The sequence below is a fragment of the Phalacrocorax carbo genome, chromosome 3, assembly GCF_963921805.1.
Source record: "Phalacrocorax carbo chromosome 3, bPhaCar2.1, whole genome shotgun sequence".
NCBI classification, from domain to species: Eukaryota; Metazoa; Chordata; class Aves; order Suliformes; family Phalacrocoracidae; genus Phalacrocorax; species Phalacrocorax carbo.
This window is the reverse complement of record NC_087515.1, coordinates 57,337,797-57,364,323: the sequence shown is the minus strand read 5'-3', so window position 1 is coordinate 57,364,323 and position 26,527 is coordinate 57,337,797. Positions and strand designations below refer to the sequence as shown.

At 39.9% G+C, this 26,527-nt stretch overlaps 1 protein-coding gene across 4 annotated transcripts in view; it reads right to left on the bottom strand.

Moving 5' to 3' along the window:
* The window catches only part of UST (uronyl 2-sulfotransferase), a 179,868-nt gene that overhangs the window by 41,689 nt on the left and 111,652 nt on the right, over nucleotides 1-26,527 (bottom strand). For all 4 annotated transcript variants that reach the window (XR_010372169.1, XM_064447003.1, XM_064447004.1 and 1 more), the window contains exon 6: nucleotides 1,442-1,539. Coding sequence is in view for 3 of the 4 variants with exons in the window: in XM_064447003.1 (XP_064303073.1) it covers nucleotides 1,442-1,539 (98 nt within the window). In the remaining variant the exon portion in view is untranslated. The remainder of the gene's footprint in view (nucleotides 1-1,441; nucleotides 1,540-26,527) is intronic.

The window sequence follows — 26,527 nt, the reverse complement described above, 5'->3', positions numbered from 1 at the left end:
AGCATTCATACTGATAAGGGATATAATGCCGGCGGCCTAAACTAAAGGAAATGATCTTTTTCCCAGGGTCCAGCTGGTATGATGAACATATGAGTCACACAGGCTACCTGAGAGGGGCTGGAGATCACACCTCTTCCCTGACCTCCATTAGGCTATTGCAAATTCTATGCGACAGTGAACTTCCAACATTTGTCAGAGGCTCTTCTGATGATGTGGAAAAGCTTATTGCTCTACACTCCCACCAGAGCAGACTTGGGCCAGGTTTTTCATTCCCTGCCACATTCTTTGCATTGGTCCATCTTCTGGAAGAGCAGTGTCCTAACACATACTATGAGCCTCCTTCTTGCAGCTCCTTATGACATTAGGAAGTAGTTGAAGGAAGTGCAATGGCATGATAGGAGACATCTATGACAAGTTACAAAACAGCACTTCAATATACTGCTCAGAAACCCCACGGAGATATGTTGTGAAAGTATTCAGACATGTTGTATATATGAGTAATCCCATTAACAAGTGTGCAAACATAAGCATTTGCAAATGAGGCCAAAATACATTAAGAAAAAAACCATAATGAAAATGAGTAATGAATCTGGTTTGTTTCTTAATCATACCCTCGCTTATGCCAAAGAACTAAAGTAGGATTTTACAGCAAAGATACTTAGAAACTGAGACATAAATAAAAATTGAGAATAAACACATTTTCACTTTTTATTACTGCTACAAAGTAGTATAGCTTTTGAAAGAACTTTCTGAGAACATGTGCAGTTGTTCCACCATGGAGAAGCCATAACAATAAATAAATAGAATACCTTAAAGTTGAACAAATGTAATAAAGAACATGCTGTGACCAACAATATAAAAGTATTTGAAAACAAGAAGGTATTTAAAATTATTCACGTATTATTGCATAAAAATTTACTATGCAGTATCAATCATAAAGCAATATGAGAATGCCATAAATAGATACATTATAAATGAACTAGCTCAATTACAGCAGTAAAAGGCTGCACTTTATAGTTTTAAGAATGATTACTATTTCTTACACAGACATAGAAACCTGGAACTCCTCAGATAGAAACCTTATACAAGCATCTGAGCAGAGCTAAAACATGTATTAGAAAATTTCTGTGCAGGTAAAATGAGGAGCAAGCACATACGGTCACTGCCATTCTCAGCTTGCCAACACAGAAAAGAAAAATCCACATAAATACATCCAGATTTGATGAATTATTTAAGTATTAAGTAAAGAAAAAATAACAGTACTACATTTGCATTACCCTTCTTACTCCAAAATATACGTACGCAGTTACCACATAGAGTGCTCCATTGTACTTAAGACTTTTACTTCCAATAACTGTTGCCTCTCTATTAATAATAGTTTCTGACCAAGTGTTGGCAACAGCTACTGCTGAAGATATTGGGATACCTTTTATATATTTACCTGCATCTTGGATGCTGTCCACAGAAATATGGTATGATGTAAAATAACCTGGGATTGGAACATTCAGGGTAGTTTTCAAGGATACATACATTAATGTCCTGTGGGGGAGGAAAAAACCAAAAGAGGTTGAATACTGCGTTTTCCTTTCTCTATTAACAAGCGTTGTCTTTATCTCATACTTTATACAGCCATCCTTGAGTCAAAGAATTGTGCTGAGGCTATACTAAATACCTTAAAAGTCATCTACTGATCAATTTATCTACTTCTAAATATCACTAGAAAGTTTCGGGGGGCGGGGTGGGGGTGGGTGGGTGGAAGGGGGAGGGAGTAATTTATTTTCTCCTAGAATGCAAAAAACACGTTTAATTTTTCTTACTGCAACTAACACAATTATTATATTGAGATTTCTGCATGAGTCAAAGCAGGACACATGGATCAATTTTCATATTGACTTATATTTAAAATATTCAGGAAATTATTTTAAGACTCTTCTTTCTTCTAAATACCTGGGGAGAAACCTGAACTGGCCAGAATAAATCAAATTGTGACAATTATTTTATTTTTTTATTCTGCTTCATTCAATGAGTGGAATGAACAAACATAAGCTGTAATTTGCATGTCTTACTCTTGATGTAAAAACATACATCACTTTTGATTACAATTCTGTACATTCCTCAGATGTTCAGAATTGAGCCTATTGTGTAAACCCCCACTGAGAAAAGGGCTTATTAGAAAGTATTTATCATTTTTCTGATTTATCATTCATCTAATTAGGAGATGGTTGTAATTTTTCAAAGACTAGGCGTATCTACTGAACCCTGAGGAACTGTATTCCATTTCTAGCTTTACTCTAGCACAATAACAAACATACCTGCAAGTAGGATTGAATTCCACTATCCTTATCCAATCTAATAGGCCCTTACTCTGCAAGCAGACCCACTGGCTCCAAAGAGATATAGAGGGCAAAAAAAAAAAAAAAAAAAAAAAAAGTGCAAGACAACATAAGCAAAGATCAAAGGATCTCATCTTTGCAAACCAATCTTCATTCTTATTTAAAGACGTCTGCTTTGATAATGCAATAGGCTAGATACACATCAATATCAAACCCATCACTCATCAAATCCATACTTCATCAAGTAAATAAAATGTGATAGAGAACACTTCAGTGGGCAACACGTCCTCTCTAAGACCAAAGTGCTCAGCAGCATGAGAGGCATGGGGAGCATCCCCTGCTCTCCCCGGGCATTGTGGGGCACAGGCCTCCAGCCTCAGCATCCGATTCTGAGACCGCAAGCGCAGTAAAGCTCCTCCCAGAACTTCAGCCCTGATGCCTAAATTCATTACTGTCACATTTAGGTCCATAAGCCTTTCAAAGTACGTTCCTGTTTCCTTGTCTGTCTTACACTTACGCAAATCAGGTTTCATAAGCACATTAGAAGATCCTGGGCTGGGAAGTAAATTACGTGGTGAGGAACCATCAGAGAAAACAACATAAAAATTGCCAACTGGGATAGAAACAACCCTGCTCCCCTCAGTCTATTCAAGCACACTGAGAAGGGCTTGCCGTAAATACATGCCAGAAGATTTATGGTCAAGACCTGAATTTTGACATTCAAGGCTCTGAGCTGAAGCTAACCAGCCCCCCATCCTCAGTGCTATGAATGTTGCTAAGAAATCCACCGGTGGCACAGTAAGGTGGCATGGCCAGTGTGTCTCTTCTATCATCCCAATAGTTCTTTTTTTTTAATGTGAATTAAAAATTGCAGTTATTACAAGGTTTAGTGTGCTATTACTGTAGATACCACCAGAGATGTTTTCAGGAATATGTTTTTTGAGTTTTCCTAAGAACCTGCAGAGACCTGCAATGAGTTCATAAATTGCTTGGATTTAATAAAACTGGAAATACTGTCCTGACAATACTTACATTCAAGCCAGCTTCCACTTTATTAATGGATTAATTAGAAGGCAAAAAAGTTTATGTAAGATTTAAAAATCATTAGTATCACCCAACCAAGAGCTGTTCCTCCTTTCTCGCTCCTATCCAAAGGTGAAGAGACATTAACTTACAACAAAGAAACTTATTTGTTTCTTTCCAAGAATAATGAATACAGTGAGTCAGAAAATATTCCCTAAGACAAACAAGTATCAATACTCAATCCAGAAGCATAACAGGGACCTTCTCATTCTTCTGAAAGCAATATTTAATTAATATGGCTGGAGAAACACCCATACAATAAAAGTAACATAAATTCATGTGGAAAATCCTGAAGCTTTAACAAGTGGCCAGCTTACATTTAGTCAGAAAGAGAACTCTAGTATTTCTTTTTACAGTAAACTGTTGTAGGATCACTGAAACAACCAGGACAGCACTAATCTGAACTACTGAGTGGCAATTCCCTTTGAATTTGATCTGTGGAAGGAATGTAAAAGGATGAGAGAGAAAAATCTTCCCCCCTCCGCGTTGACGTACTCAAGATTTAAGATAAAGGCCAGGTATGCTTTCATAGGAACCTACAATTTTTTTGCCACACAACAGCACACATTTCACATTCCTGACATCAGAAGCACCAGGTTTACTCGGCAGTAAAAGCACTGCCCCTTTCCAGTCTCCATTTACCAGCACCACTGTGATCCGCATTACAGCTGCTAGAGGGTCCTGATACATTTATAGCACCTGCTCACCTTTCCTATATTAACGTATTCATAATTTGTGAAATAAATCACCAGCCACCATCCATCCTCTCAGAAGAGATTTTACTTGATAGTCGTTATGCAGCTCCATGAGATGTGAAATCAGAATTTTTAACCAAGAGGAGGGGCAAAAGAAACGTCAGCCTGAGGTGTGCTAGTCATTACAAAACTTAAACACAGCTGGAGGCAGTTGCTCTTCAGTTGCTAGTAGGACTTAAAGTGAGCACGAAAAGCTAAGGTGAAATTTCATTACTGTAGGCAGTGTCATTCTGTTAGCCCAAGCAACATTAATGCTGCGTTTCCCAGTAAGTGCATGTTTTCCCAGCAGGACACAGATCTTTCAGGGCAGAAAGGTTTTTATGTGAGACAAAAAAATTGCAAGGTGACAGATGACAGCCTTGCTCATTTAAATCACTGGAGAAGCCCTGTAAAAGAAAAAATTATTCAAACTCAGCTGAGAAAGATAGAGAAAGAAAGAACAGCTACTTTGATCATATCCCTCCACAATAAAGGAAGAGGGATTTTACTTCATTCCTCAGCTCCTGGCTACAATCCACACTGCTCACACCCTGCTGGGCTTCTGTCTCCAGCAGGGCAGAGGGACGCCCGGGAACCAGCCCTGGGGCTGCAAGTAACAACAGAAATGATCTTTCTTTTTAATAGTACTGTATTTTTCTATTGTTACAATTTTGGCTGAAATGTTAGATTGGTAACGTCTACTTCTTTTTTCTGTAGAATTGTCTTTCATACAAAAAACCACAACATGCCCATATCTATTAATTTGTCAACGAGCCAGACTACTGATCTAACAGAAATGTATCAAAGATGTGTTATTAATGTATTTTTTAAAAGTTAATAACAAATGAACTTTTTTATTTGCCATAGCAAGTTCATACATGTTGTAAGAGGAAGTTGGCACGTAATTAAACATATTTCAAAATATTCCTTTGGGAATTTTAATGCTATCACAAAAAAAGCAAACTTTAAAGTATTTTTTGTAGAACAATTTACTTCAGTTAGTGTCTTTAACTCATTGCAAATACTGTACCGTACACAAAAAGAGGTGACCTTAGATTTGAGAGTTTAATTTTTTTTTTCCTCCTAATATAAAAATCCTAAGAGTACTGGGGGAAATAACATCTTTTTTTAGTTCCAGTAGAAGGAACACTGAAGTTTTTTAAAAAAGAAGTAATTCTTGGGCTTCAAAGCATTCCCTATTTCTTGATCCTCAGTCTCAACCAAAAATTACAGGAACACCAGATCCTGCCACGGATGTACAGAGATTCTTAGTAACCCTAACAATTTAAAATGAGGAATCATAACTCAAATACATACACGCCTTGCAAATATTTTTCCATTTATCATCCATTAACCTCTGGGAAGCCATAAAACTGGCCTTTCTCTCACAATCAAAATGAAAAATAAAATATGTTGTCTTTCAATGCCCAGCTCTCGTGGAATACTGCAACTTCTGTGAAACCAGGAGATCCTGCTTACAGCCCAGCCACAGTGCATGCTCCTTACTTAAGTTTGAAGGTTGCAGATGTGAAATTGAGGTGTGTCATGAAGGCCACAGAGGAAGCAGTGACCTAAATAAATACCTTTCAAGTTCCCATAAAAGGAAATTAAATAAAACGATGTGGAAAACCAGTGAGTAAGCCCGGTCTATGGTGACCTCTCCTGCTTACAATGCTGTTCTTCATACGCCGCTACAGTCAGTGGCGCAGTCTAGTCCTCACCATTGGCAGCCAAGGAAAATTCTTCTGCTCTGCTGAGAGCCCTCAGGAATACTCTCGCGGCTTGTAAAATGTTTTTTTCTCACACGCTTGCTTGGTGTTTTTAAAGAGGTCAAACTGACCGTTACGTCCCGAGGACAACATTGCATCATATCAACTAAATACAACTGCGCTATAAAAACAAAAATCCGCTACTTTCTTTGACCCCAGCTAGGGAGCTCTGGGTGGCTGTAGAGCGATGGGGAAGAAAATGTAAACATGACAGCCTAGAAAAGGGCTCACAAGTATAAATATGAAAAGAAAGAAAGAAAATTACAACTTCCTACTTTGTAAGGCTGTAGAGAGGCATTGAAAAGTCAAGGTATAGTTGGCATGGGTTTTCAAACATAAATATAACATGACTTACTAAATCTTATTTAGGAGCACAAACTATTTACATACTTTAATGGAAAATAAACTACAGTGCAACACATTTTTAACCCTAATTAGAGGTTTCTACTTCATCAGGTGATATTTAATGTTTCTATTCAACCTCAATAAAGTATGTAGATTACTAGAGCCATAGACCAGCAAGATGACCTGTTTCTTTCAAATTCTGGAGGCATTTGGTACTTGCTCTTGTGTCTGTGCTAATGGCACTGGCAGCAGATTGCTGTGGGGTGGGCAGGTGCTGGGCATCACTTCCCAAACCAGCACTGCCAACAGCCAAGTGTTTCCCAGTCTGTGCTATTGTGGTACCGAGGCCTTCCAAGTAAGGCTGCCGGGGGGGTGGATTGCACAAAACTGGATGGGATGATTGTCCTCTGGAGATGACAGCAAGCTGGCCAAGTCCACCGGGACACCAGTGGCAGGCTGCAGAGCGAGCAGCAGGCACTTCAGGGAGAAGCTCCATGAGATGGCAGAGCTGATCTAGCTAACCAAAACGCGGGTTTCTGTCCCCAAACACCCCCTGCACCAGCTGTGATGGCACCTTCACTCCTGTGCAGGCTCCACCAGCTCAAAAAGCAACAGAAACCCTTTTCTTTCCCTCCGTTGCCTTCTGGTTCTCTACCAGAAAAACGAACAACACCGGGCTGGCTCACGGAAACGCGGCGATGCCACTGCAGCACGGCTGCACTCCAGCTGCGCAGGGCATGTTCCCCTTGGAGCGACACAGGCCATGCCTAGTGCCTTCAGTTGCCCTGTTCATTTCTTTTAGTCATTTTGCCACTGCAGTCATTGCAATGACAGGGAAACAGTTGCCAGAGTGCATGGATGTTTTAACCCAGCACTGACTGTTCCCTATGCCCAAACGCTGCCACCACTGCGAGAGCCACCCACCCTCCCAGCATGTTTGTCTGTGGCACTGTAAAATCCATGGATGCCAGGGACTTCTCCTGACTTTTTAGCTACCTGGCAGATCTTGGGCACTTACTGATGAGACAGCAGAGGTGGACCTTGTGTTTTATTCCGAAGAGGAGCGTCAGGGAACTCGGCTGCTGTGAAAGAGAAGACTATATCTACCAGAGACATCCAGTAAGGCTGGTCCTGTGGTGTGTCCATGCAACAGATTTAGAGGCGCCCTGTGAAGACAGATGCTGCAGCAGATAGAGGCCAGTGACAGAATGCTGGGGACTGGAGCATGAAATGGGGAAGGTGTCTGGGGTGCCTGAATGGCTCAGACTGCACTCCCCAAAGATCACCTCTTCTAGCTGCCTTCACCATGGCTTTCCTGCCAAGAGGTATGCTGCTTCACCTTCCACGGACACAACATTTGAAAGCTGAGCTGAAGTTCGCCTTTTAAAACTAGTTTTCAGTCACAGATAATATTCCTTTCAACTCTTTCTCGCCTGGCATGTCTGTTTTTGAAGAGATACACTTCTGAACGCTTTTGAACAGGTCCTGAAAGGCCGCACAGACATTTCACACATTTGCAGGTATTCAAGTTCCTTTCCTCTACATATTTATCAGGAGTTGAAACATGTTTTGCTTTAAAAAAAGTAAGTCCTTGATCTTTTAAATTCCCAGAAAACTGTCATTATAATTTCTTCAACAAACTGCTCTTTGCCTTCAGCTAAACCATGTATTTGATAAAAAGCAGCAGCAAAAGGAACTAGAGAATGAAGACAAGAAAAAAGGCTTCTCACCACCCGTATTTCTGTAAGGCCCAGTGCACCACTAGAGGAGGAGACTGTAACAGCCTACGCAGGAGATCAGAATAACCTTCAGAAAGCCGCAAGGACTCCTAGAAGCAGCATGTTGGATGAGAAAAAGCACCCATGGAGCCAGCTCATTTGATTCAAACAGCTGTCCCCCAGCTATCTTATTTAAGGGTTAGTTCAAAACAGAAGCTGTCCTGTAAAACAAAGAAACATGCTCTTATGAATGTGTTGAGCTTTTTCCCCCCAAATAATTTTTCACTTCTTATTATCTGGAAACAGACTCTCTTCCCATCCCCTCTTTTCCAATTCTTCAAATGCTTCCTGCAACTAACAATTCTGTCAGCAAATCATTACTCAACCACTTGCTTTAACATGTGGGCCTGTTTACCTATGAGCTACAAAATCTCTCTCTTGCAGATGACTGGCTTTCACGCAGGTGAACCGAAGTCCCGGGGACTGAGGTGGTGGCAGCATGCTGTCAGTAGCCAGGGGCTACTATGGCCAATCCAGCGTCTTGCAGAAAACCCCCAGGAAACAATGAAGACAACTGGGAGGATTGGACCCTGCTATGTTTTCCTGATAATTCACTGAGCTATTTTTGAAGGGACTCTTACAAAAAGTTACCACATACACAGTTATTCTGGGGAAACAACAGACAGCTACAGACAGAGGCAACGTACAAGTGCCTACAATTCAGCTCCCCTCCATATCAGCCTTTCTGACTAGCTAGGCTACTGCAAGCCAAAAAGCTCTAAAGACGTTTTGTCCCCTCTCTGAGAGCAAGCTCATCTCTGGTATTACTGGTCTGGGCAGCAAGTCACACCAATATGTTGGCCTGAAGCCAGTCAACAATGTGTACAAGAAAAAAAAAATATTAAAAAAAGTGGGGAACATAAAAAGAAAAATCTTTAAAGAAAAATGCACTTTAGAAATTTGAAAAAACCACCAACCCTAGTACCTCAATGTTTAATCTAAATAAAATCAAAGGAAAAGAAGCACTTCTGTTCATTCGCTAGCATGGCACTCTCTTTCATGAGCAGGACTGATACATCTCCTCTTCTGAGTCTCCAGCTCAGAGACCCAATGGATGGATAAGACAGGCCAGACCGCTCTCCTTCCCTCCAGGCAGCGGGAAGTCCACCAGCCATCTTGAGAAAGGGTGGGGGGAGCTGCCTGCAAGTACTCTTAATTGACTTGAGAAAATAAAATTTGAAAGTATTTCTGGCACTTGTGATAAAACCTTGGAAAGGCTAGAAATAGTGCTTTATTTATTTATTTAATTTTAGTTTCATCTCCAGGAAATGAGTTTTCACCAATTCACATGTTCAGATCAAAACTGAACTTACCTCTGTACCCAAAACAGCATCCAAACTTAGGTTTGTGATTAGATATGTCTGCTGTTATCTATGTGTAGCATGTGTTTTCACAGACAAAAATGGCTTTAATGTGGAAAACACATTCGGCCACCTCCTCACTGCCCCTTTTCTTTGGGGTGAGCAAAGCACACCACCACCCTGCACCACCGAGCAGCAGCAGTACCGTAACTCCCCATAGCTTCCTACTAAGCCTCCTTCACCTACGGTTACAAAGACAGCTGACTCACACTAAATATTTCTATTTCTGTTTCACACACTCCAGGGTAGCATATTAACGCTGCATTTGAGACAGGGGACGGGAAGCTTACAGAACCTGTGGCAACTAATGATGACTTAAGATCAAACCTAAATATCTGCAGAGATAGTATAATAAGGAATATATATACCTTCTATTCCCCTACTCAAAGCTTGATATTTTTCCTGAATAACTGCATTGGTAAGGTAGATATTTGTACTTGCAAGTTAATGAAACTTCATTTTGTTTCAGAGTGTGAGATATTTTTTCTTTAATTAGAAAAGCCTGTACTGTAGAAGTACAATTACCCAAGAGAAAATTCTATTATGAAAATCTGGAGAAAAAGATAAACTTATTTTCAAATGTTAGGATACAAAGGCTGGTTCAGTTAAGTTGTCTTTTAATTGTGCTCTAATGAAGAAACTTTACTTTTTAAAGCTAGCCTAGGGGAGCCTATGGCTTGCTTAGGTTCAGTTTGTACTGTCTTTACATGAGCATAGATTTCCACATAACCAAATAGCCTGCCAAGTTTAATTCCCACTTTTTTCTTTTTGATGGACTCTTTCAGCTGGGCTAATTTGCCTGGCTTTTCTGGCAACAGTGTATTCAGCTCTTCTTCCTGGCATCTTAGCAAGTGAAGCAGCAGCTAGCAGAACACCGTCTCCTGCTAACCTTCCACATTTTCATTCAGTGCAGGCATAGATCATTCATTCATATAAAAACTTTTGCTGGCATTAACATGGTAGAGATGATGAACTATGCCCACAACGCTACTATTTGGATCTGACAAACATTAAACACATATGCAGATCCCAATTTTCTAATTTATAATTATGTACAACACTGATGAAATGCATAGGTGGGTATATTTCTCTCTTCTCTGTTATCAGAAACCATATTAGTAATTTGTCAAAGATCAGTTTACCAATTAGAACTGAATCACTTTATAGTTGTAAGCAGGCACCCTCTCATTCTTCCTTTTCCATTGCTTTTGTATTTTTCACCTTCAGCTGTCTTAGAATGGGATATACATGAAAAAAATAGAAAGAAATTATGCCAGAAAAAAAGGGAGAGTGCCTGCCAGTTGGAAGAAGTGTATAAGCATTAAATAACCATCCTGTTACAGAGGGCACAGATCCAGGGAAGACTAAAAATACAGACCATTATACTGCAATCAAGAATGAATCCCAGAGGCAACTAACAGCAGGGAGACAGTACATCTTTTAATTCTGTTTACTAACGCCTCTTCGTAAAAGAACCTCGAAAATTAGTCTGCTCAGATGATGACCCTTAATAAAGTAAGTTAGCGATGGCAAATACTCGATTCTTCAAACACTGATCAGGAAATAACCCCACCTCAAGGGCTTCTCAGCCCTCCCTAATGCCGCACTGCTGGACCCTAGTCAACGGATGCCTGTGAGAAAAGCGAGGCAACAGATACATCCAACAAGTTATAAAAGGTAGTTCTGGAGCACAGATAAAGTTACTCTTCGACAGATGACAGCCTCAGCCTGGAGCTGACTATGAGGCTGGAGTCAGTGGGCTGGAAGTGGACAGAGATGCAGCTGGTCGGTGAGGGTCCTCTGGCAGGGTGGCCTCACCATACCTGGTGATGCTGCGCAGCCCTGGCTGCTGCCCATCTGGCAAGAAAGGCTGCTACAGAAGACCCAGGGCATTGAGGAACATTTTAGCCCATCCCTTGCTAAGGGAGAACTAAGTTTATCTAAACTAGGGTTGCCATTTGTCCAATCTGTTCATAAAAATGCTCATATCCTCTCTAATTTGTATCAGTACATTATTGCTCCTACTGTCAGAAAACTTCTACTAGTGTCTGATAGGAAAACACCTTAATGTAATTTAAAGAAACTCTTTTTTGCGTTAATCTTTATGAACACAAGGAATAAGTGCCAGTCATCTGCTTCATAGCACAATTTTATTTATCGGAAGATTTACCCCTTCCCTACACTATTTCCTTTTTAAGACTATCTTCTGGACTCTCTTTAGTTTCTTGGAAGTCCTAAAACAGAACGCTAGTTAACTCTCCACACTTTCCAATGCTCTTTCTCAGCTCCAAGTATAGCAGAAAAGACCCTGCCGGTGCCTTATGTAATTCCCATCTGAGTAAGAGTGAGCCATGGAGGGAATTAAGGAATAATTTCATGTACCTGGCTCCTGGAACCCAGCATCTTTTGTCTTCTGTTTGACTAGAAACGTTGGATCCCAGAAACCATTTGTGCTACATATTATTTAAAAACTAAATTGGAGAAAGTCACTGTATAACACTGTAGATTATCACCTCTCTAATATACCCCTCTATTAACGTTAAAAGCCTTGCTGTCTAGCCTAGCACATTATAATACTAACACTCAGCATGTCCTGGATTGAGAGCGAGTCCTGCTCACAACTGAGCAGAGATACGCATTACAGATTGCTCAGAATGAGAAATTGTGTAATGAAAAATACCATAGGAGACCTGGGATGCTTTCACATATAGAAAAGGGCCCTCTAGAGAGGGTGTAAGTCAGAAAAAAAAAAAGTCTTGAACTGAAGTGACAGTCAAAGATGCTTTAGAAAAAGTGGATGAAATGCATAGAAGATTGCCACAGCCAGCTAGCATTAGGAGATACTATAATGAAGAACACAACCAGCAAGGGGAAGAATCAATGTCAGCAGAGAAAGCTGTGCCTCTCCAGCTTCCAATAGGTCTTTGATTCAGTCACTAAAGGTTTGATAAATGCAGACTTGCATTCCTAAATTCTCCGGGGTGGTGGGGGAGGGGGGAAGAGATAGATGAGAGGCTGACAAAGGACAGGAAGCTACGGACAGGAATAAAACGGCTAATTTTCTTACTGAAATGAGATACTGAGTAGAGTTGCACAGCGTCTGTGCTGAGACATCTCTTGTGAATACCAAGAAGGGTTAATAGTGAAGTAGCAGATTTTTCAGGGAATATTAATGAGAGCAGATAAGAGATCTGACCTCAAGGAGTTATAGAAGGACCCTAGAATGCTGATTAGGTAATAAAATGCTGGAAGAAATTCAGTGCTGGTAAATGCATAGGTCCTTGCAACAGGATACTCTGGATGACAAAGGTGTAACTGGGTTTAAAAAAAAAAAAAACACACCCAAAAGAAAATTAAGAAAAAGAAAATAAAAAAGATATGGTCATAGAAGAAAGATCTATCAAGGGCTATTAAACACAGATATGGAAGCAATGTCTGGCTCAGGAAATTGGTAAGCTGAAGGATGCCAGAAGCTGGGAGGACACAGGAGGGGAAACAACCCTTTAGCCTCTGTACTGCCAGCTTGTACTGTCTTCCCCAGCTTGGCAGGATGGTGCTCATGTCTCAAGAGGGGCTTAATGCAGAAAGTTCACACCTCTACATATGACACCATGTAATTTGCACAGATATCACGGGATTTAAATGTTTCAAAATATTGCTTTGTTGCTACAATACAGGAAAGCCTATTTTGATAACACAACATTTCTGTAGTTCACATTTTTCTCACGTCTTCTTTCCGAGGTCAAATGTTCTCATTCCTTTAAAGCTTGACTGCATACAAATAAATTATGCTCAGCAGATTTTAGCCCAAACCTCAAAAACGCATATAGTAACAGAAACACATTTAAGTTCTATGATTGCCACATCCTGAAGCTAGCATTACGCTGTTTTTAGTAGAGATCCACAAAAAATAGTTTTAACAATACAAAAGTGTAAAAGAGGCTTATTAAAACAAATATCAGAGTTCTGAATGTTAAAGATGTCATCAGAGCAAAGCAATCCATAAGCTAAAAGGAAATTAATTTCATTGGCAATAAGCATTAAATATTATTGCTCTCATACATCCCATCAAGACGGAGGCAAAGCAAATGAGAGAGAACATTCCTTTTGCATGTATTTTTATAGAACTTAATGTGACAAGAGTTAGAGGGGAAAACACTTGCTTTCTTCAACATCCACTTTCAAAATAAGAGAGTATTTGCATGGAGAAGGGAAGATACACCACAAAAAAAAAAATTGCAGGCTTCAGTAAAGCAGTATTTCTTTTAATTATTAAGCTTCTCTCATCTGCATATGTAACAACATTTTCACTAAAGAAAATGAACACTGGCTGGCTGATGCATCTTAAAAGTTTTATTTCAACATACTGCTCAGTTATAGCTTCGACTATCTGCTGTTGTGAATTCCAGTGACACAATTCCTGTTCACTGATGCTAAAGGGAGAGAGACTGTATCCAACAGCTCGTGATGTGCACCTGCAATAATCCAGTCACGTCAAGTACACTGCCTAGCAAAAAAGAAAAAGCCTGCTGCTGACCTCTCCATTAAAAAAAAGAAAATATATGATGATCATCATACAGTACAGATTATAAATTTGTTTGGTTTTGCCCATTTTCTTGAGGTAGATGATAAATCTTAGAAGCACAGTACTGACTTTTATGAAAAAATAACCAGCTTCCTCAGAGCAGCAAGGTCTAAACATTTTATGTCCCCTTGAGCTACCACGCTTGTGGTGGCACTTTATCACAAGCCTCTTGAATCATGAGAAAAGAGCTATAAGTGTGAATTATGCATCAATTCTACTTTCTCACCAGCTTTCTGCCCAGTGTCAACTGACTTTGAATCTCTCCATCTCTCAGGGCTGAAATGCAAAAGGAGCTGCAGTGCAGAGAAGCAAACCACACTCCTCCTGCATGTGGCTTCCCTGCTGCTGCAACTGGGAATGGTTTCTGCTCTGCTGCCCCTATCTAATTTCCATAGTTATAATCTGCCCTCTGATGAACAGCTCTAATGCTTTTCTGGAAAATTACTAATACTTTGTATCATTTGTAACACTTGCCATTCTGAAGAGCATGGAACAAACATTGATTTCTGTTCGACAAGACTATCACTGTAGCAATAACTCCAAGTATTTAAAACCTCCTAAAATTACAAGGTTCAGAGGGATAACTAATGTTCCTGTTTGCCTCTTTTTTAATTTTTTGAACCTTGAGTCATCTGCTGAAGTTCTTTGCTACAGCTATGAAAAACAAAACCATGACTACCTCCCCCCACGGAAACCCAGAACCTCTCAATCCCCTCATCTCAGGTGCTATGGCTTCAAAAAGCACAGCAAGTAACCAGATCAATTATAAAATCATGGAGGTTAATAACTACTAGAAGGAGGGGAAAAGTGTAAAATCTGCTTTTTTCCTTCCTGTTTATCAAAGACATCTCTTTGGACTATGTTCTGAAGAAGTTTTGTTTTCTATTTTTCCTTTAACCATTGATGAGCATTTTACTTTGTTTTTTTTCCTTTTAAAGAGAACAGAAAATTTATTTATAAAAAAGAAATCTCACTTAGCAATCCATATTCACCATGGAAAGTTCCCTATTTGCTACCAGTTAGTGAATTTTTCCCCAAGAAAAAGGAAATTACTCTTGACAAGCTCAGTTATGAATAATGGCTGGCTTTGCTTGGATTGGAGTTCATAGGGAAAAGTTGTGTTCAAGGTAACCTGACAGTCCTGTGTTTCAGTAATTCACTGAGCAGTAAGCAGCTTTAATGAAACAACGGTAGTCTGTTCTCCAGAGTCTGTAACAACAATCAGCTGAACGCCCTTTGTCGAGTTTTTTGGTGTGTGGTTTTTTTTGTTTATATGTATGTATAGCAACTATAGATGTAGGAGCTTTGAAAATACTAGTGAACAACAACAACAACAAAAAAGAATGGTTAGAATAAAAAAAATCAGAAAAAGTGAACGCTGTTTCTACTTCAAAGGAGGATTTCCCTACCTTGTAACAGCTCATGGACACCATATTTTCTCAACTGACATGGAGGATCTACTGCTTATTCTGAAAGATGGAATTACCTTTTCATTCAAGGCAGGCCCCCTCTGCTCCTGTGATAGCTCACTGCCATGCAACATCATCAGCCAACTGGTGAGGGACACGTGCATTTTTGGATAAGGTTATTTGACTTTAAATAGTCATCGTAAGAAAAAAAGGTGTTTGAAACAGTTGACATTTGTCTCTTGTTTTCTCTCATTTCTTCATTTAAAAAAAGGTAGAATTATAAGACAGACCAAAAAATGAGTTCTTGGCAGCAATACCCTTCCTTACTTGACTGACTATAAGGAAAAATGGCCAAATGCCCCACACCCCACTTAATGTCAACAAACACAGGTTTGCAGCTTGTCACAGTCTGTTCTCTCAGGTTTTCTTCTGACAACACCATCTCACCAAGTTATGAACAACTGCTTTTATTTTTTCTTTTCAATTCAGGTAAAATCCACCACAAAAAGGCTGAAGGAATCAGGGTGTGCACAGCTTTCTGAAGGACACCCAGTGACCATCAGTATCCTTAAAACACCTGGGTTTATTCTCATCAGGTTTCCATTTCATTAAGGTGCCGAGATGGCTTAGGGCATGTGATTTGAATCAGTTCTCACATCAGGGTACTGAAGCCATTAGTCTTCCCAAAGCCACTGCACTAAGCAACAACACTTGCCAACTGCTCTTCTGATTGCAGTTGCTTATCGGTCTCGCAAAGAAGCCTACCTGTGTCCTCGTTGTCTGAAGTCCCTGGTCCTTTCATATCCCTTTGGGAAAAAAATGAGAAGGGAGGATACCTAATATGAGACTGGACCCTCCATACTAAGGAGTTCATTGAACTGAAGCTAATAATGTCCTGATAACTTCATAACACAACTTATACTCTTGCAAAAAAAGAAAAAATCTCTAAGAAAAAAAACAAAACCAAACCCATCTGCAGCAATATCCTTTATGCCAAGATGGAAAATCTGATTTCTGGAATATCTGGCACCTGAAGAGCACTCCTGTGGGAAAGCACACCAGCCATTTGCTGAGCAGGGCCAAGCAACCAGAGAGAACATCCCAGTCCAGCTGCCAACAAAAACCTATGGCTTTTGGTTGCTGTTTTGTAGAAACACAAATGCCTATTTCTATTTCACAGGAGCATACTGAAGCAAACAGAGCAAGACTAGACAGCCGACACCTGTTTTTTGGGAAAACTATTCCCCAGTTCAGGTCTGTTCATTCTGTGATGAGACAGAAACAGAAACTAAATTTGCACCTCTATGCCTCATTTTCACTATTGTGAAGTAAAGGAAAGGTTCTTTCCTTTACCTGCTTCTGTTCAGTGGGTCAAAGTTAGTCACTTTTATTTCTAAATGAAAAGAGGGGCACTACTCAGCATGCAATGCATTGCATCCACAATATTGTGAATGCAAGACCCTTAAAATTTAAATGTCTTTCGTTAAATTTACTTACTACTAACACTACATAGCTTTCATTCTACAAAGGAAGATGCTGATACTTGACACTGCAGGGAAACTGATGCTTGTCCTTCTCCACGCATGAGAGACAGAGAGGGCTGATCACAGCGGTGTACAGGGAGGTATGTCTTGCACAGAGAAGCCCTCCCTGTCCTGACGTCTTCCAGTGTGACACTCGGGGTAAGGCCTGTGTGCTCTAAAATAGGAAGTGTTGCTCTGAGAGGACAAGTGAGCCTGAACAGTGGCCGCAGATGCCATCAACTCTTACATTATAAGACTTTTATTGTTGAATCAGACATTCTTGCTGTCGCTGTTGATGTTAGTCCTCCTAAATCAAGTAGCCTTTCTTGAGTATGTCTGGACACTGGACGTCCCTTTTTTCTGCAACATACCGCATCTTCACTTGCATGCGGCTTCAATATAAACTACTTCAGAGTCTTAAAAACACCAAATTCACAAGTGTGATCCAGTCATTCTGCAGTCAGCAGAAGAGTCCATGCCACCACCAAAAATCACAAAATAGAATAGTATTTTGTTGACAACAAACACCTAAGGCCCAGGACACACTTGGATGTTTTTATGAAAACATGGCTATCCCTCACTGCATGAGCCAGGCACCGTGGCCAGGCAGTTCTCTGAACCCCACCACCCTGAATTCTCTCTGCCATTCTCCGCTTGAGAACCTTAGCAAATAAGTTTTAGAGATCAGGATTTCAGTTTATTTCACTTTGCTGGCAGTGCTGACAGCCAGAAAACTTATGTATAAACCGCAAAAAGGGAAGAGGAATGAGAGTGACAGACAAAAAGTAAAATGGGCTAATAAATTCAGTTTTATTCTCATGGGTTGTCAGTTCCTGCAGGTTTTGACACCTACAGAATGAAGTGAATATCTGACTGCTTGAAATTGCATTATCACAGCACAGCCTGAACACGCTCAATATACTGGCCATAAGAGGAAGCCTGTCTCTCTCTGTCCTTTCTCTATCAAGAGGACTAAAAGGTTCTGCAGTTTCCTTCCCCACCACACTGCCAATAAGACAGTTTCCATTTAAGGTGGTTAGAGCATAACACAACCAGGAAAAGGAAACAGGTCTACTCCTAGCAATGACTCTACTTAGGAGGGTATTTAGTAGGGTTTTCTAGGGAAGACTACCATGATTTCATTAGACAAAACTTCAAAACATTTTTAAATTAAACATGAATACAATATCAAACATTTCAAAAAGTCAGACTTCTAAATACACACACACACATATATAAATGTGATTACATCGTATTTTTAAAACAGACTATTTGCTGGTCAATGCCCCATCTCCGTTATTTAGGCCATGTATAAAATATAACTTTAAAAGGATTCATTTTAAAATTTATACTAACAGAAATGGAAATTGGAGGCATTCTTTTCTTCTGGATGATAAAACACTGCAGTTCTAAAAATCATTCTATTCCAACTTTAGACAAACAAAGTATCAATCAATAATTAGTTTCACCTGATGACTACTAAAGACTACTCTCCAGCTTCACAACACACAAAATGTTGGACAATGCACTGAAGATAACGTTTATATCAGACACAGATTCTTTTTTTCCCATTCACCTGCAATGGTTACTTGCCAGTTAATTATCATTGTCATCACTTACTGGGAACCATTTAAGTGTTATCTCCTTAGATATGTCTTCCTGTTGCTTTCACATTAGCAAAATACATGAGAATTGAAAACACAAACACTCAAATTGAGTCAAAACACCTGAAACTCATCCATACTGAAACTATTGTACATCAAACCCAAGAGACTTCCACTTTCCGGAAAGCATGCACTCGAAAAAAACATTTAAAACCCGCTATCTTCTGTTTCGGATTTTCACATCTTCTGTTTTGGTACCTTTACTATTAGCAGTGCATAATGTAAAGTTGTGGTTGCATATCATACTTTAAATGTATTTGTACCTTAGCTTTTTATGATAAATTTGAGAATAGTCATGACAGTGTTAATAATTAAGCTTCAGTGTCAGACTGGAAATTACAAAAATTCATTTCATCAGCAGAGCTGTAAGACAACAAAACCTTAGCCGCTACAGCATAAACCCAAGAACACTCAATTGCTTTCAGGTCAAGACACAATACATTCAGCTGGAGATGTCTATAATGGTAACTATCTTACATAAATCACTTAACAGTAGAATTCATTTGCAAGCATGTAATTACAAAGTTTGCTTTTGGATTACCCAGAGCAGTCACTAATTTAAGAAAATCAGTATGGGCTATGAGGAACATCTACCGTATGTTCAGGACCCTTTCCTGGGCACCCCCAAGGCTCCAGCTATGTACTTATCAGAGATTTTCTCATTAAGAGATCTTGCCTTGGTAATTAATAGTCCTTGAGGGCTACATATTTACTCTTTTTAAATCAAGTGGAGTGGAATAGAGTATTTCAGTTGGAAGGGACCTACAATGATCATCTAGTCCAACTGCCTGACCAATTCAGGGCTGACCAAAAGTTAAAGCGTGTTATAAAGGGCATTGTCCAAATGCCTCTTAAGCACTGACAGGCTTGGGGCACTGACCACCTCTCTAGGAAGGCTGTTCCAGTGTTTGACCACCCCCTATGTAAAGAATTGTTTCCTGAAATATTTCCTTTTTGAATACATATAAGCTTCTGTTTTCCACAACAATGTCCAGCAAGGACTTCCATGGCTTAATTACGTGTTGTCAGAACAATCACATCTTTTTGCTTTTTCCTGGATCTGGCAACTGCCCATTCCAGTTGGGATCTTCTAGGTTTTGCACTGAAACAGCCCACAAGCAATTATCCTTGATGCAACTTTTCCACTCCTCCTGCAAATTTGTCTTCTCATATCCTTTCTACTGTTTACTTCTTCCTCATCTGAAGAGTCATGATCTACTTAGTCATTCCTTGTATGGATATTATTCCATCCTTTCATCGTTGCTTATACCCATTTCTGAGTACTTTCCAGTTCTTCCAAATCCATTTTGGGAACAGGAGGTCACAAATGTCAAAGGAAAGAAGTCAAAGGCAGCCACACAACAGATTTATACACAATGAGGCCCTCCGTTTTGTTCTCAACTTGCCTTTTTTTGACCGCTACTGAGGACCAAGCTGATGCTATGGTTGAACCATCCACCACACACCAGTCAGGAGTGAGATCTTGTGTAACAGTCTGCTGAGAACCCACTGTTTTCTATGAGAAATAAGGATTATCCTCCCTCAAACTGCTTTCCCACCTTCAATGAAGGGAAGGCTGGCTTTTATCCCTGGGCTACACAAGAATGCTCCTTTCTGTTCTTGTTTCAATCTCCAAAAATACAGCTCCTGAAAATATATCATGGAACATGCCCTCTTCTCTTACACAGCTGATATGGCCTTAACAGGCCAGCATCAATATGTTAGACTCTTTGTTCTACATTTAAGATTTTTCCACTCTACAAACAATAGCTTCCTATAGAGAAGCTGGAGAAAACTCAGTCCCAAGGCTACCACAACCAGACCCTGTAATAACGTTAAGTTTAAATAAGATTGTGGGTACTTAGTACTTGGGACTCTTCTGCTGCTTCGCTTCTGGTTTCTTGTGTAGTTTCTTAACATTTGCAACAGCCAGAAATTTTCAGACCAGTACAACATTGCATGAAAAAATACCTCACATTTTTACATCCTGATGCAAAATATTGTGGTTATCCTGCATACTGCCTCCATGAAAAGGAATGCAGTACAGAATGGTATCATTAAAATAAAAGCATGGTATTAACAAAATCTAGATTTTTTTTTTATTAATATAAGTACGTATTATGAATTACATAATAGATTTTAGTGCTGCAATTTTAACCAGTGGTATACTGCTTATTTACTATGTGCAGTTGACTCAGACTAATAAATGAAAACAGTTTAGGAAGGCACATTTTCTTGCTCTCATATAATTGCATAACACTGCAATGTTTGGAATGCAAACTCCACAGGGGAACATTAAAAAAATATTGGTTTGTAAATTAAAGCCACTGAAAAGTAAGTATCAGCCGTGAAAACATTTCCTTTAATATTACATTTTATAATTCATTTAATCAGTCCCTCCTCCAACTGAGGTCTGACTTACCATTAACTTTGTGGTTCAATAAACTATTAATACAAAATGGGAGAATCTAAGGGAAAGATGGTGTTTTAGAGCACACACAGTAGATGAAGAGTTACAAAAACAGGCCAGAAATTTTGCTGTGGAGAGTTAATGCAGTAAAAGGGAACAGCTGGAGACTATTAAAAGCACTCATTAGAGGGAAGAAGCAGCAAACTGTTCTAATTGGGTCAGCCAACAGGTGGCTGTGCTTCAGCAGTGCCCTCCTGGCAGCCCGCTCCCAGCTGGAGAGAGACTGATGCTACTGTGATCCCCGAACCAGAGCTACAGCTGCAAAACTGCGCTGCAGCTCGGGATACACTGTGTTGTGGGACATCCGACAACCAGTGCAAACCATCTCAGCACCAATATGTAACACAGGGGGCAAAATGACTACTGTATGTACGGGGGCAAGTTAGGGAAAACACTGAGGGTGCATAAAATGTTTAGTCACTTAGCTACAGCTCAGAACCAAGTAATTTTAAAATGTGCTTTTTCATTTATATTCAACTCCCTAATATCTGCTATGCACTGCACAGGCACAGGTATATCATTTTAACCTCTGCATGCCCTAGATTTCCAATCTAAACAATGCTAACCAAGTTCACCAGACCCTCACCAAAAGTTCCAAGGTTCAATCAACAGACATGCGTAGCCCCTTGTGAGGTCCTCAGCAGAAAAAAACCCATATAGACACGAACCCTCTACTCCTCCCTCCACCAAACCTGCAGGCAGGCAACTGTCCTACCCACCCCCTCTTTTTTTTTTAATACAGAAGCACATGCATGAGAGTGACAGTCAGGAGGGGAGGCACGGACTCCATACCACAGTCTCTCTTTGGAAGCTACATCCCCAGCAGACTGAATAGCTTCAAGAAATGTAACCAAAGTCATGAAGGAGAAATTTTGATGTGTTACTATTGCTGAAAATTTACAATACGTTTAGCCATGGTTAAATATTTTTACTACCCAGATAAAGGCAGGAATAAAGACAGCTGGCTGCCATCAGAAAACCAATATAATTGGTAAAAAAAGTACTTTTCACTGTAGATAGAAATTTGGGGATATAAGTAATAAAATTGGTTGTGTTTAGTGAAGATCCTTATGTTAACGAAAAACAATGTAGTCAGAAAAAGAAATTCTCAGAATCCAGGAATACAAAAAAATTGTTCTGTGGAGTTTGACCATTCAGCTTTTTCTACAATTTTGTTTAAACTTTCTGAAATAATCTAAACAACATTGGTTTAAATATTTAGCAAGAAAAGCCAATCTTTGCCACAGGAGAGGTCCCTATTATTGTAAGAAACTTGACTTGAAAATTCCCTGATGTCCTTTGAATTTTACTTCCCTCCTTTGCAATAATCCTAACGTACTTTTTACAAGTTTTTTAATATTTAATTTAAAAGACAAAAAGACAGATGCTCCTTTATGGGATTACTTGCATGAATGATCTTTAGCATAGCTGAGGCTGAATATTGTTAGAATATTTTTATTTTTAGCTGAGAAAAGCACATTTATTTTCAGAGATGAAGTTGAAAAACTATGCTGAGCCTGACAGAGCTGCACTGCAAACTTAACCACTAATTATAATGAAAATCTGAAATGTCTTATAGGTAGGTGACAAGTTCTTAATTTACTAAACGATTTTTGTTACACAAAACCTCTCTCTTCTGGCAAATGAGCTCAAAGATGTTAAGATCTCGTACTTGAGTAAGTTAGGAGCCATGCTACTTGTGAGCTTAGAGATCAGAATCACGCAGAACCAGATTTCCTGCAATTCAGCCAACAATACGCAGCCCGCACTGCTTCACACCCTCATTTCAGCCTTAGCGGTCTTAGATCAAAGTTTTAACAAGTATTAAGGAAAGATTAAAAACCCATACATACCTTCTGTGTCTCACTCTGGAGTTGTAATAAACACTGGGTAATTACTAACAAACCTTCTGGAAAGGACAATTTTTAATGTAAAGCTTCCAAATATTTATGGTAGTCCCGCTCTTTATCAGGAGTGCTTCCTACCTTCTGTATTTGCAGGCCTTAAACTAAATCATCTGGTGCATGTTTTTCTTTCGCTTGGTACCTGCACCACTCTCAGTTGCACTGACAAGGGGTTACTTGCTTTACTGAAGCATATTTACTCTAAGAACGTGTTCAACCTGAAACACATTCACTACAATGGATTTAAATTAGCCTTTGTGAATTTTATCTCATCTTACAGGGCCATAAGGTAGGGTGTGACTCTCATGTGAGTGTGCTCGAGACTCAACTGTTTCAGACCATTACCTCTCTGCCATATTCCACGCTAACGTGTTGCCACTATTTATTTTGGGGAAGCTTGGCAGTGATCTCTGTAGGTCACTGACAGTAACTCACTCCAGCAGAGAAAGCACCAGGTCGGGGCAAAGAGCTGGCTCATCTGGGTGGAAAGTCTCACATTGCAGCAGCTGCTTCTGCCGTATCTGACTTGTGAATGAAGGGCTTCTTTTCTATCCTGGCTTTCAATTAAATTTCGGTAAACACAGATACTTGCTGAAACATTTAAAACAACTTATCTGACTCCTGAATGAATGGCTGTTTTCTCTGGAACACAGTGAAAGCCTGAAGCTCTATTCAGAGAAAATTTCAAACCATCAGCGAATGGTGGAAACTTCTGTCTCCATTTCTGAACTTTGCAATGTCAGCAGTTCAGATTTTCAAAGTTAAAAAAACAGCGCCCAAGGTATTACAAGACTTCAAGGGGGCTTTTTTCCCCTCCCTTTTTTTCCTTAAGGATCTCAACAGAGGGGAGGGAATGCCTCCATTAGGGAAATCACAGCCCGATGGCCAAGAAGTAGTTCACTGGATATAAAACCTGATCTTAAAATGCTTTTCCTCCCTTCAGAGCCCTCTTTATAGAGGTGCTGAGCTCCCACGCTTTCATGCTGCAGTTTCTGACAGAAAATTCACACTGCCCTCAGCTTTTCAAGGGAGGAGGCCAGTATTGGCAGCTATTGACCAAGATGGCCTGGAACGGTTCCCAGTTGCCCACAACACATTCCAAAAGATGGGAAGCCAGAAACATCATGGCAGGGAAAAGCACAATTAGCCCCTAATACCCCAGTTTCAAAAGATGTACACCTTCCCTCAGGCAAACCTGTCCTTCCCGGTAAAACAGAGGATTTATATTTACTGCTTTTCCATTCCATTTTATAAGTCTATAACTGCAGTCAACACAAGTGCTCTCAGGCTCTTCAGCAATGAGCTCAACGCTGTGGAGCAATCAGCAGTTTTACATTTTCCCAGTTGTTGTTCTGAGGCACGATGGAAGAAGAAAAGTAAAAGCTTCTCATATCCTTCCCCCTGCTTTCACATGTCTGCTCAGTTAGGCACACCTCATCCCAAATGACTGGGGTTTATACTGTGAACAATATAGAAACTATTTAATATGCTAACTATAAGCTTATCCTTCAAATAGTCCCCTGTAAAAAACCAATGCTTTGTGGAGAGTTTTCAATAATAATAAAAAAAATTAGGGAAGAATTGCAAAAGGTATGAGGCCAGCAATTGGGCCAGCCATCAGTTGTGTGCTAAAGGGCTGCACACGCTTATGCTGAGAGGTAAAACCAACTGCTTGCTTTCTTCACAGCTATATCAGGCAATTGATTTAGCAGACTTCTGAAGCCACCATTCCACCAAATCTATTACATGCCTTTTAAAATATATGCCAGCAGATTTCCTTGCACCACTGAGGAAAAGATTAGAATGCAGTCATGCAATATATTATGTGGTTGAATAGCATAAGTACTAAAAATGCTTAACATTCGGAATGAGTGACTTTTGCTAAAATGAATTTCACTGGTGGGTGGCCTATATGTTACTGTGACAGGAGCAACCGCCCTCTTTGAGCAGTGCAAGTGACAACAAAAGTCTCCCAAGGAGGGATGGAGGACAGATTCCAAAAAAGTTCCCAGGCTTCTAACACTGAATTACCAACAAAGAAGGCCAAAACAAAAAAGCAAAAATATTTTTTAAAAAGGATGCTGATGGCGCCTCAGACCAACAAACTGCCTCTTGAACAAAATGACTACTGACCTCAGATGGCCACTTTTTATTTCATTTTCATTATTACTTCTGTACTGATCTGTGTATTTGTACATATGTCCATGTGCATATAAATAATTATTTTCTTACAGAACATCCAAATGCAAATGAAAATGCAAGACGATTTCTTTCTATTAGCTTTTAAACCAACACAAACAACAGGAATTAGATCTATTCATTTCAGTTCTGCTTGAAGTAAAATTTCACTGGCAGTACATATCACATCTTAAACTGCACAGGCTGTTCTGAATTAATACCAGCTTTTACAGAGTCAGTCAGTCATGAGAGCTGCCAATCACTGCACTTTCCACTTCAGACAAGAAATAGAGGCACTCAGAGTGAAGTACAGACTGTACTGCTCATTTTTAACACTTTCAAAAAACAAACATGACAGCACTAACAAAATAATAATGTAGTAAAAGATCCACCCCACATTAATTTCTGCAACCCCCCATCCCATTCACAGATGAGGGGGAAAAAAGTCCATGCACACAGCACACTGCATGCAAAGCTGTTGGGACTGCCTTCCAAGTCTGCACAGCAGGAGGTCAAACCTGGCTCAGCTGAACCAAGGGCCTCTTCAGTATCTCTAGACATATAGCAAAGAAGGAACGCTTTGCAGCATTATTGAAATGAGTTTCTATCTGTAGAGCAGATGTCATTAAAGTTTAAGGCTACACATAGTTACACTGATCCCCCCCTTCAATTATTCATAATTTATAAGCTTATCTGTTCACAGGGCTTTGCATGACAAACAACAGTAGTAAAGTACAAAAGAAATCAACACAGCCCTGTCCTACAGAAAAAACCCAGCCCTCCTTGGATCCATCTGACCTCAGCTAGGACTGAAACGTGTTGCATGGCAGTCATTCAGAGCCGTGTTCTCTACAGCTCATCCACACCCCATCTTGTACTCTACTGCCCCTCCAACACATCATCAAAACATCTTCTCTCTTTGACCTCCAGAAGCCACAGCCCTCTCTTCTTTTGACAGCGTGTCTGGCCTGCAACATCTCATAGCAGACCATCAAGCTGCCCCATCACCGCTGTGTCATTGAAACCTCTGCAGATTCAAGAGTGGCAGAAGGCTGAGCCCAACCAAACTGGATCTCTGTCGTAAAGGGGGTAAGAATTAATTCCACCTTTTTGTTTTCTTAGGGAGGTGTCTGTGTGCACGCAAGGAGATCAGTATCAAAGCAACCACATCCCTAGCATCTGTGTTTCTCATTCAGCATTTGTAGAACACCTACTGCCATGGGACCTTGGTCTGTGACAAAGGTTGACAGGCATTATGACAGTTCAGCAGTTGTGCAAAATTAAAACTTATTGAACATCTTATCCAGCATTACTGCCACCTTCTTAATCCAAAAAAGGCAACAAAACCAAACCAAGAACTGAGATCAGAGCCCTGGTATAAAGAACACTGT